Source organism: Mirounga angustirostris, unplaced genomic scaffold (genome assembly GCF_029215605.1).
Source record: "Mirounga angustirostris isolate CCGP_5_RB_7025 unplaced genomic scaffold, mMirAng1.0.hap1 SCAF_3, whole genome shotgun sequence".
NCBI lineage: Eukaryota > Metazoa > Chordata > Mammalia > Carnivora > Phocidae > Mirounga > Mirounga angustirostris.
The window spans coordinates 151,361,219-151,373,796 of record NW_026991711.1 but is presented as its reverse complement, the minus strand read 5'-3'; the positions used below and the strand labels follow the sequence as shown (position 1 = coordinate 151,373,796).

The window sequence follows — 12,578 nt, the reverse complement described above, 5'->3', positions numbered from 1 at the left end:
AGCTGCTCTCAGCAGTAGAAACATATCAAAATGACCTGACGGGTTTTTTTAAACCCACACAAGCGTCCCTACCTGCTCTCTCCTTCTCTTCTCCCCCTTCTTCTTCTTCTTCTTCAAAAAAATTTCAGCACAACCTGAGGGCAGGAGTACTATTCTTATATCCCGCTCTTACTACTTTAAAGTGTGCTTAATTGGGCACCTGAGTGGCTCAGTCAGTTAAGCGTCTGCCTTCGGTTCAGGTCATGATCCCAAGGTCCTGGGATTGAGCCCTGCATAGGGCTCCCTGCTCAGTGGGAAGCCTGCTTTTCCCTCTGCCTGCCACTCCCCCTGCTTGTGCTCTCTCATCTGACAAATAAATAAATAAAATCTTAAAATAATTTAAAAAATAAAAAATAAAAAAACAACAGAGGTAAAAAAAAATACTACACATTCTATAGTGCACAGGAAAGTGCCCCACAATAAAGAATTATCCAGCCCACAATGTCAACAGTGCTACAAGGATGAGAAACACTGGCCTAAGACATGTTAGAATTAGGGAAGTTCTGGAGGGGTTTAGGTAGTCTGAAGAAACTATTCTCTGAGAACCCTGGTCGAGGGAATAGATGCTCTATTGGGACCTGAAAGCCATATTTATTCCTTTTTTCCTAATATCTGTATTACATGACTCTATTAATTCCGCCAGTGATTGTCATATGCTACCCTGCATCCATCCATTCATATATTCATTTAACAACTATTTCCTAATCACTTACTAATGCCAGGCTTTCTTCTGGGCACTAGAATATCATGGCAAAGTGAACCAAATCCTTGCCCTTTATTGGAGCTTATTCAAGTGAGGGAGACACAATAGAGAGATAGTATCATATAAGGTAGGGATAAGTGATACTTAGAAAATGAAAAAAGAAAGCAATAATGCAGGAAGCATACTATTGTTACTCAACTGCAAATTCCTACAGGGTGGGTGGGCCAGATAAACTCCATGCCCCCCCCACCCTTTACTCCCCACCCTGCAGAATTTGCAATCCCTGTCCTTTGGCTTTCTGTCGGTGTCTGCCAATGGGGATCGCTGGCAGGAGATTGGAGAAGGGAGGAGAATGAGGTCAGCACGCTTATCATCTCTAAGATCATCTCAGGTTAGTTGCATTCCTCCACCAATGGAAGATGTCTGGTTTGAATAACTGCTGCCCTCCCCCACTAGACTCAGGTCTTTGCAAATGGTTTCTTTAAAAATAAACTCTCCTTGGCAAGAAGATGCAATGTGACAGTCTCTTCAATAAATGGTGTCGGGAAAACTGGACATCTACATGCAGAAGAATGAAACTGGGCCACTTTTTTTCACCACACACAAAAATAAACTCAAAATGTATCATAGACCTAAATGTGAGACCTGAAACAATAAAAATCCTAGAAGAGAGCATGGGCAGTAATTTCTCTGACATCAGCCATAACAACACCTTTCTAGGTATGTCTCCTGAGGCAAGGGTGACAAAAGCAAAAAATAAGTTATTGGGACTACATCAAAATAAAGAGCTTCTGCACAGTGAAGGAAACAATAAACAAAACTAAAAGGCAGCCTACTGAATGGGAGAAGATATTTGCAAGTGATATATCTGATAAGGGGTTAATATCCAAAATATATAAAGAATTTATAAAACTCTACACTCAAAAAACAAATAAGCTAATTTAAAAATGGGCAGAAGACACGAACAGACATTTCTCTAAAGAAGACATCCAGATGGCCAACAGACACATGAAAAGATGTTCAACATAATTAATTATCATGGAAATACAAATCAAAACCACAATGAGATATCACTCACACCTATCAGAATGGCTAAAATAAAAAACACAAGAAACAATGAGTGTTGGTAAGGAGGTGGAGAAAAAGGAATCCTCATGCGCTGTTGGTGGGAATCCAAACTGGTGCAGCCATTGTGAAAAACAGTATGGAAACATTCCTCAAAAAATTAAAAATAGAATTACCATATGATACAGTTATTACACTACTGGGTATTTGCCCAAAGAATTAAAAAACACTAATTCAAAAGGATACATGTACCTCTATGTTTATTGCAGCATTATTTACAATAGCCAAAATATGGAAGCAGCCCAAGTGTCCATCGATAGGTGAATGGGTAAAGAATATGTGGTATGTATATATATAATGGAATATTACTCAGCCATAAAATGGAATGAAATCTTGCCATTTGCAACAACATGGGTGGATCCAGAGGATATAATACTAAGTGTAATAAGTCGCTCAGAAAAACACAAATACCATATAATTTCACTCACACGTGGAATTTAAGAAACTAAACAAACAAAGAAAAAACGAGACCAAAAAACAGACAAACATTCAGAACAAACCAGGGAGGAGGTGGTTACCAGAGGGGAGGTAGGTGGGGGATGGGTGAAGCAGGCAAAGGGGATTAAAGAGCACACTTGTCATGATGAGCACTGAGTAATGTACAGAATTGTTGAATCACTATATTATACACCTGAAACTAATATAAAACTGTACATTAATTATACTGGAATTAAAAAAAGATGTTAAATTCCTGAGTTGGAAGAATGGCTAAATCATGCTATGATTCACCACTTTCACATCAGGTCCACTGTATTGCTGCCTGTATATTCTGGGGATAAACAAACCAAACTGAAGTTGGTGGTCACTGATCAACTAAATATGACTAAAACCTGAAAAAAAATAACCCTCCTTGAATTATCCCATATAGAGTATGAAGGCATAGTCTCTTAGATATAGAAGATACAGCCTTCAAAATTTTTCATGATTCTCTGTATTCAATACTTAGGTCAAATCTCTCACCTCAGTCAAGAATGCCTCATTCCTCAGACCTCACAGATTGTTAATGTCACTAGATGGCAGCATATCTAAATAATATTAGCTGCATTTATTTATTTATTTCTTATGACATAAAAATGACTTTGGGGCCTGATTTTATAAAAATAAGTACAGGTAACTGCAAATTCCACAGTAAAAAGAAGAAAAAAGAAAAAAACCCCAAGACGTAAGAGGAATATAAATAAATGACCATGGGTAGAAAAAAATGTATACCTCAAAATATAGACAAAACATCACTATATGACATTCTCATGTGACAACATTTTGGAGATTATATGCTATAAGGAGAGTTTTAATATATACAATAACCTTTTCAAATGCACCAAATATTTACTTATGTCTTACCATTTCTTTCTTTTCTCGTGTCCATTTTTGATGACTCTGTTTTAAAGGGGAATACACAGGGAAGTATGATTATTAATGTACAGCAGTTTCCTGAGTTAGTCAAAATAAACTCATATGAATAAGAACAAAATGGCTATGTTTGGATACCAAACGCAGGATTACATCAAACAGGACTGAGTTTAAGCTTTGGTCAAGCCATCTGGGCATGGTGCATGCCCCGATATCATGGCAGAGCAGCCTGGGGCGCTGCCTCTCAACTGTCTGATCAAAACTGACAGTTGGGGCAGTTCTGTGTTGTAAAGTCATAATGCATAGACATTGCAGGTAGAGTTATACATTTCCCATACTTCAAAATCTATCCAATTCTTAGCAAATGGAAATCAAGTAGTCACAAGATGAACGAGAGACTTCAATTTACCAAAGATTTTTTTCACACCAAAAAAGGTTTAAAACAGAACACATCTTTAAATAACAGAGTACTCATTACATTTAAATTTAACTGAGTTTGTGCTCCATGTTAATCAAATAATAGAAGCATCTTAATATCAAAACATTTTAATCACACTGGTAAGAGTACAGAATTTATTAGTAGTCAATAGGATTAAAGCAGAACATTTTGTTTTGGTGTGTGAAAATTTAACACAACTTTTTAAGATAGCTAGCTAAAATACAAAATCATCGTTTCTTATTGCCAATATTGTTGTATCAGCTATTCCTGATATTTTATCTCTATTTCCCTCTTCAGTTATGGAGGACTTCTGCTTTCATTTTCAACGCTATCATTTTTATACTGGTTAAATTTATTCCAATGAATACATATATAGGTATGCATACCTAATAATCAGGAAAAATGGCTTTTTAAAGTCAAAACTAAATTAGCCTTGGGCGCCTGGGTGGCTCAGTTGGTTGAGCGACTGCCTTCAGCTCGGGTCATGGTCCTGGAGTCCCGGGATCGAGTCCCGCGTCGGGCTCCCTGCTCAGTGGGGAGTCTGTTTCTCCCTCTGACCCTCCTCCCTCTCATGCTCTCTGTCTCTCATTCTCTCTCTCACAAATAAATAAAAAATTAAAAAAAAAAAAAACCTAAATTAGCCTTAAAGGGGCCATTAACCTAAAAAAATTATGGATGAATTTTTTGTTATGAATTATAATTTATGTTTATGTATTGTGAATATACTATTTCCTGGTTGAGAACTCTGGGATAAGAAATGGATGTCCGGCTGGGTTCTCCATTTATCTACCTTTTCTCTGAATTTCTATAGTACATCACTGTATATTAATTATCCCAGTAATTACCAAATGCTACCCTGCATTCATCCGACAACTATTTCCTAAGGCTTTCTTCTAGGCACTCGAATATCATGGCAAACAAAGTAAACCAAATCACTGCCTTTAAGGAGCTTATATTCAAGTGAAGGAGACACAATAAACAAATAAGTAATACTATATAGGAGATCAATAAGTGATATACTTAGAAAACTAAAAGGAGCCCCTCTGAAATAAGGGAAAAAAAAAACTCAACTTTGCTCTAGGTCCCAACACCAAATTTTAATCTTGCTCTAAAATCAACATGCATTCTTGGGGCACCTGGGTGGCTCAGTTGGTTAAGCAACTGCCTTCAGCTCAGGTCATGATCCTGGAGTCCTGGGATCAAGTCCCGCGTCGGGCTCCCTGCTCAGCAGGGAGTCTGCTTCTCCCTCTGACCCTCCTCCCTCTCATGCTCTCTCTCTCTATCTCATTCTCTCTCTCAAATAAATAAATAAAATCTTAAAAAAAAAATCAACATGCATTCTTAATTCTGAATAGGGGTAATAAGTAAAAGAAAAACAGTTTAAATTTTAAAAACTTTACGGTACCTTGGCTAAACATAATAAAGCGTCTCTGGTTGACATTGAAGTTAGCATTGCACAGTTGACATATAATAGCAACTCTGTTGTGTAAAGCAGCGTGATGGAAAATAGCATAACCTGCTTCATCTGAAACATTGATCGTCGAGCTTGAGGTTTTACGGCTAAATGTATGGAAAACAGCAGATAATCCTCTTTCAACAGCAGACTTCATACCAAATGGGATGCTCTAAAATTATTAAGAGGGCCAGAATAAATTTTTCAAAATATACTTAAAGTTTAGCTTAAGGAAAAAAAGGACAATAAATATATATTAATATGTTTATAATAAATGTAATGTTAATATATAACATCATTAATAAATATATATTAATATAATCACAGGATTGGTGCTCAGTTACAGTAGAATTTTCACAAGATCCATGTGGATAGTGTCTCACTGGACAAGGATTAAAGTTATTAGAACTATAAAGAAACATTGAGAACTTTAAAAAATATTTTTGGGAAGTTTTTTTCTCCCTCTTTTTTTAAGGAGAAGTTGCAGATTCTTCTTTGGAGACAATTGAAACAGGATAGATGATTTTCTTTCTGAACTACTTAAACAAACGGAGATCACTGGGTTCCTTTTCTGATTCAAGAACAATCTAATTCAGAAATCTAGGAAATATATATAGTTACAGAGATACAATTTGTCCTCTTTGCTCTAGGTCTCAAAACAGAGAGGTAAAAACAGTACACTCTTCTTTGAGACATTCTGACTCCTTAATATTTTAAAATTAAATGAACAGGTTATTAAAATGTTAAATGTACGGACACTGAGATGAATACATGGTAAATAAAGGCCAGTGTATCCATTGAAACGGGTGAGCTCACCACTTATCAGTTCCAGAAGCTGTACATGAAGGCTTGTTGAAACAGATAGAGCGATTTGATTCAGGATGACAGGTTTGTTCCTCAGGTTTGGTCCCCAGGACTGAAGCCTGACTGCCATTTACCAGCTGTGTGATTTAGGGAAGAGCCTTAACTCGCTGCACCTCAAATTTCTCATTTGTAACGTAGGAATGATAACAAAGTACTAGTACCTTGAACAAGTTTCTTAAAAGGATTTATAAAGTGCCTGGCACACAAAATAAGCACTCAATAAATATTAGCCATTATGAAGGTTGGTCACAATCCAGTTCATTAACAGATGATTCTGTAACCCTACCAGAAATTTATAATCCAGAATTATACAGCATCTAAGCTGCTAAAATGTGGAATTTTTATTTCATATGGAAAGCTTTATTTAACCTAATGTTTATCCCTAAGATAAAAATCTGAGACATAGACTTATCTATAATAGCATATTATCTATAATAGTTTCCTACACTAAATTATGTGATAATTACTGAAATACCTTGCATTTCATAGCTTTTTTGAAACCAAATTTTTTCTTAAATTGTTCATGTAATTGGGCATCTGTTAGTGGAAGTCTTTTCGGTTTCAGATTGTTCACGACTTCATTTATGGCTCCCCACCACTTTGTCTTATATAGTTGATGATAGTAAGTTTCAAGTTCAAAACAGATCACATAGTAGCTATTAAAATATAAAGAAAAAAGATATATCTTTCTGACTTGGAAGTAATTTGGTACTTTTTTCTATACTGACTAAGCTGTATTTTTCTATAATAATTAAATATAAAACTGTAGTTTAAATTGTACTTGACTGAAAAATAAGGTCTTAGGGAAATACTATGTTATGAACTGGTCGGAAGCTAATATCCTCTCCTCCTTAACCTTGACTTCCATCCCAGTTTTCTGAATATAATAGACTTCTGCAGGGATGGAGGCATATTTGAGGACCTGTTCGCATTTATTTGAGGTTGTCATTCTTCCCATCCACCATCCTCTCCTCCCCAAAGGAAACTAGACCACAAAAATATAAACTAAAGGGTGTCGGGGCGCCTGGGTGGCTCAGTCGTTAAGCGTCTGCCTTCGGCTCAGGTCGTGATCCCAGGGTCCTGGGATCGAGCCCCGCATCGGGCTCCCTGCTCCACAGGAAGCCTGCTTCTCCCTCTCCCACTCCCCCTGCTTGTGTTCCTTCTCTCGCTATGTCTCTCTCTGTCAAATAAATAAATAAAATCTTAAAAAACAAAACAAAACTAAACTAAACTAAAGGCTGTCTTCACCCACACCTTGCAGATACAGTGCCAGTCCAAGTGGCGGGACTTACCACATTTCCTGTGGGCCCCGACTTGTGGAGGTGCCACCTTCAAGGATGGGGCCTTGCCTAACTTACTAGAAGCGAGGAATAGATATTCTGAATCTTACTCAGATTTGAAGGCTTTCAAATCACGGCAGTGATAGGTTCCAGGGCCTTAAGGAGCTGTATGAATCATACCTAGATGCCTGATTTACAGTGGACGACTAAACTAAATTTCTAGAAGAAGACAGCTCACCTTTCTTTGGTGTCATACACACTGCTAAGAGTAGACACCACAGGCAGATACCCCAAGTCCCATAATTCTGCCTCCACAGATGTGGGCATAGGGGATCACACTGATGATATCCTTTGGTCTCTGAGTGGCCCAGCACCACATCGTAGAGTCCCAGTGCCTACAACCTCTTTTTTTTATGGACTTCTCCAGGGAGCTGGCTCTCGCTGTGGTAAATTGTTATGGGGTCAGAAGCTGCTGACTACACCTGGGGCCCTGGTACTCAGTGATGTACTGTTAGATCACTGCTGAGGCAATGAAACAGACTTATAAATTTAACAAACACCAGGGGAATGTGGGTTGATTTCTTCTAGAAATTCAATTTACTTAATCCAGTGCAAATCAAGCAGCTGGAATCAGCAGGGGGCTATCCTACCTAGAAACTGAAGAAGCAAGAGGTGGTAAAGGTGGCTATACCCTGAGAACGTCTCTGCCACAGAATTCTGCGGACGCCCCCACCCAAGGTTGGATACACAACCTGCACTGGCCCACAGAGAGATGATCTTGGGAGCACAGGAAGCCCAGATGGCCAGGGCCATGAAGGAGTGCTCATCCAAGTACTGCATAATGACATACCACTGTTCTTACTCAAAACCTTAGGTGTAGTCATCAGCAGGGACTATAAGGGAGCCTCACTTTTAAAATAACTCCCTTCAGGGCGCCTGGGTGGCTCAGTTGGTTGGGCGACTGCCTTTGGCTCGGGTCATGATCCTGGAGTCCCGGGATCGAGTCCCGCATAGGGCTCCCTGCTCGGCGGGGAGTCTGCTTCTCCCTCTGACCCTCCCCCCTCTCATGCTCTCTCTCTCTCATTCTCTCTCTCAAATACATAAATAAAATCTTAAAAAAAAAAACTTGTAGCATAAAATGATTATATTATAAGAAAGATCTCAAATTCTAAATTCAAAATTTTAATCTACTTTAAGAAAAAAGAGCAAAATGAACACTGAGGAATTTTGCAGTAAGATAGTAGTATAGGTATTATTTCCTGATTTTTAAAAAAGTTTTCGTGTGGGGCACCTGGGTGGCTCAGTTGGTTGGGCGACTGCCTTCGGCTCGGGTCATGATCCCGGAGTCCTGGGATCAAGTCCCGCATCGGGCTCCCTGCTTGGCGGGGAGTCTGCTTCTCCCTCTGACTCTCCCCCCTCTCATGTACTCTCTCTCTCTCTCATTCTCGCTCTCTCAAATAAATAAAATCTTTAAAAAAAAAAAAAAGGGGGCGCCTGGGTGGCTCAGTTGGTTGGGCGACTGCCTTCGGCTCAGGTCATGATCCCGGAGTCCTGGGATAGAGTCCCGCATCGGGCTCCCTGCTCGGCGGAGAGCCTGCTTCTCCCTCTGACCCTCCCCCCTCTCATGTACTCTCTCTCTCTCTCATTCTCGCTCTCTCAAATAAATAAATCTTTAAAATAAAAAAAAATAATAACTCCCTTCATATTATTCTGCCTGGGAATCGGCACCCAGCTTCTGAGGAGCTTCCAGCACCACATTTCCCTGATATACCACTGGCATATTAAGTTGATTTCTGACCTGCCCCCTAATATCCACAACAGTATCACAATGCTGGTATGCTCTCCCCTAAATAGGACATTTTAGTACTGGAATAAATTAATCTTTTTGCTCCAGTCATTGTCACCTTAATAAATAATTCATGAGTTCTTGTAGTTTTATGGGTGGTCAAATCCTGAGTACCTGACTGTGGTCCCTACTTTTTGATTCTGGTATGGTAGAAGAACCCAACCTGAAACCAAAATCAATCTAGGACTCCGATGTTTCCAAGCATGCCTGGAGGGCCAGTGGAACTTATCCTATTTTCGTAAGGGACCAGGGTTGTCTCTGGAGATAAACCATTCTGAGGAAAGAGAATATCAAGATACATATGCTCAGTCCAATAACAATGCCCTTAAAATCAAAGAGGGGAGATTTTAAGATGGCATGTTTTCAATCATTCAGATTATTCTCTGGTCCCGCACCAACACAGAAATGATCCCTACATCACAGAAAAGAACAACTGTTAGGAAAATGACTAAAAACGTTGTTTTTGCACCAAATTGTTAGGGGTTCAAGGCAGCACTTCCTTGAAACCAGTAAAATTAGGAAAGAAATTCTCCTTGCTTCATTGGATTGGCTTCAACATGTCTCACAGTTGATGTATGCTGTTGAGCAGGCATGAGGAGGAGCCAGCCCCAGAGGTGACACCAGATCCCCAACCAGGAGCAAAAGCATCACTAATGCAATGGCGTTAGTGCTGAGCTGCCTTCATGGGGCCTGTGGAGTGCCTGGAGCCCAGCAGTGGATCATCACAGAGAGCTCAGGCAGGAAAGAAGGAGACTGAAGAAATCTTAGAGGACCTGAGAGCTGATCCAGGAGCATATGAGAGTCCTAGGAATAACTATGTGGGGGTGGCTACTCTGAAACTGAAAGTTCTCTAGTAACTGGTATAGGAACCAGGAAAATACTGATTAGTATTCCACTTGTGGTTTTTACTTTTACTCCATGCTGGCTGGGTCTGGGAAACAACTCCTGCTGATTTTGAAAGCCTGTAAATTCAAATCCAACTAACTACAGTTCACCAACACTGATGACCAGATGTTGTGCATTAGTCAGAAACTAGAGAACTAATTCCACTGTGGCATCCCATTGCAACAATATGACTGGATCCCTTATAGTTCAGTGGCAGTGTGCTTATGCCAGCCATGCTTCTTCATCCACAACCACCTCTCACCAAGCACAGCCTTCATCTCACCTGATTCCCTCATTCCAGAGTCATTAGTGTCCAGCCAGACACTACAACCTGGGAAAATAAAGCATTATTCGGAGGTGCTTCCAGGATACTATTTAGCTTGGCAAGGGTTGTACCTTAGTATGTCAAGAGGTGCTGGATCCCTGAGCGAGAGATTTCCTCCTCCAGGAAGATGCACACTAACTGTCCATTCTAGAGGCATGAGATCTATTACTTAATTCCCTCTCAAATCATGGAGGTCATTAGCCACATGGTCTTTGACTTCATCTCTAGTACCACATGAGCATCCAGGCAGTCTTAATGGAAAGAGCCACATTTCATTGTGTATCCTGCTCCCTCTGCCTTGTTTCTGGTATTTTCCTCATTGCCATGCATCTTGAGAAAAATTTACAACCTTTGTCTTTACTTCTTCATATCCTATGAACTCTGCCCAACTTTACCCAGCTCATTACACATAGCCTATAACCAGAACTAATTCTCTTACCAAGTCATTGTGAAACTGAGTGCTCTCTTTAGTCTTAAGTTTACTTGCCCTTTTTCTCTGTTGAATTTGATGGTTTAACTATTTCCATATTTTAAAAATTCTCCCCATCTGGCTTCCATGCTATCATACTTTCTTGGTCCTCCTCCCTGTATCATTTCTTCTCAGTCTCCTTTGCTCTCTCTCTGCTTCTCCCCACCCCATTTAAAAGCTGCTATTCTCCAGAGTTCTAGACTTGGTCCTGTTCTCTAAACCACTTCCCTGCCTTAAAAAAACAAAAAACAAAACCAAAAAACCTCTCCTATATACTTTTAAATCTCAAGTCTCTACCATCTAATAATAATGCCCCTAGCTCTACTTTCCATATTTCCAAACTTCAGTGTCCAAGATATGAAGATCCAAGAACATAATTCATAAAAGACCCTAGCAAAACTTAGAGAAACATCCAGCTTCAAAAGATGACAGGCATAACAAGACCCAGCAGAGAAAGAGGATTTTAAATCATATTCTTTATGGAACTACAGGGCTTTGTGCTGAGTCCACTGCTTTTCAGTAGGTCCACAGGATTTGATCTTCACCTCCATCCCCGTGTAATCACAGTGATAGTTATAAGAACTAATCACCATCTATAAGGATTATTATACAGAATGTACCAAAGAGCATGAAGAAATAAATACACTATTTAATATTTTGTTGAGTCTGTATTTTATTCATGGGGGTTATTGTTCTAGGATCTCTCTGCTGAGGTATTAAGTTAACCTTTGCATTTTGACACTTTCCTTGTTTTCTCCTAACTTTCAACAAGTTGTGGCTACTGTGAATAATTACTGAAAGTTCCTTACCTTTTTCCATTAAGTTCCATGACTGGTATTGAGTAATGTTCTTTGTATCCTGAATCTTCTACAAATGCATCAGCAGCACAATCCCGTATTTTTTCTAAATTGTTCTAAAATATGAGTTATGTTACTAAAAACATATCTTTAAACAAGTCTAAACAATTATGGCTTCTTTTAGATGAAATTTTATACTTGCAAATGATATATTTTTAATATAATATCCCACCAGACCCTAATGATAACCACATGTATCCAATTCCTACTTCAGGAGTGAGGAAAAAATACAAAAGAAAAACAGTGTAAAGAAGGTAGGAAAGCAATGATAATTCAAACGTTATGTTTATATTAAATTCTAGATTAAATTATTGTTCTTAAACTCTAGAGGATCTCTTTTCTAATACTAATCTTCAAGAAAAATGGAAGACTAAGCAGTGAATGTTGAAGGATTTCTACTACACTCTTTGATTAACTATTTTAGGGCACATATGGTCCATTAGAGGTCTATAAATTCTGTAAGGATAGTTGTACCTAGCTTATTTGTCATTTCATCTCTGACACCTAACATACCTCTGATATAGTTGCACTTAATTCATGTATGTTACATAATGTACGAAAAGATTAGTGAGTTAGGAAGATAATCACTTGGAGACTGGCCTAGTGCCCATACCAACAGAGACTCTTTCTGGATGGAGAATAAGATAAAAGAGTTGTGAAATGACAAACCATTTCAGAAACAATAATAATTTAAACCTTAAAATCTTCCAAAGCATTCTCAATTGAAGGTGTGCTGATATCAAATTCAATTCCTCCATGAACATGAAAATATTGATCCTCTTTGTAGTGAAAATGCTGGCATTTAAAATCTCGTCCATAAATAAATGGAGGCAATTCTCGCTCTGTCTTGACCTTGTCATCTCCAAAAATGAAAACAAACTTTAATTTAAAAGTGAAAACAACACACACACAATCATACTTTGAAGATCTAGATTCTTATTTA

The 12,578-nt window shown here is 38.7% G+C and overlaps 1 protein-coding gene across 1 annotated transcript in view; it reads right to left on the bottom strand.

Moving 5' to 3' along the window:
• Positions 1–12,578, bottom strand: part of ANKAR (ankyrin and armadillo repeat containing) — a 74,845-nt gene that overhangs the window by 41,162 nt on the left and 21,105 nt on the right. The window contains exons 4-8 of the mRNA XM_045868364.3: positions 12,332–12,495; positions 11,588–11,691; positions 6,449–6,629; positions 5,062–5,281; positions 3,209–3,244 (exon numbers count right to left, since the gene is read on the bottom strand). Of these exons, the coding sequence (XP_045724320.1) occupies positions 3,209–3,244; positions 5,062–5,281; positions 6,449–6,629; positions 11,588–11,691; positions 12,332–12,495 (705 nt within the window). The remainder of the gene's footprint in view (positions 1–3,208; positions 3,245–5,061; positions 5,282–6,448; positions 6,630–11,587; positions 11,692–12,331; positions 12,496–12,578) is intronic.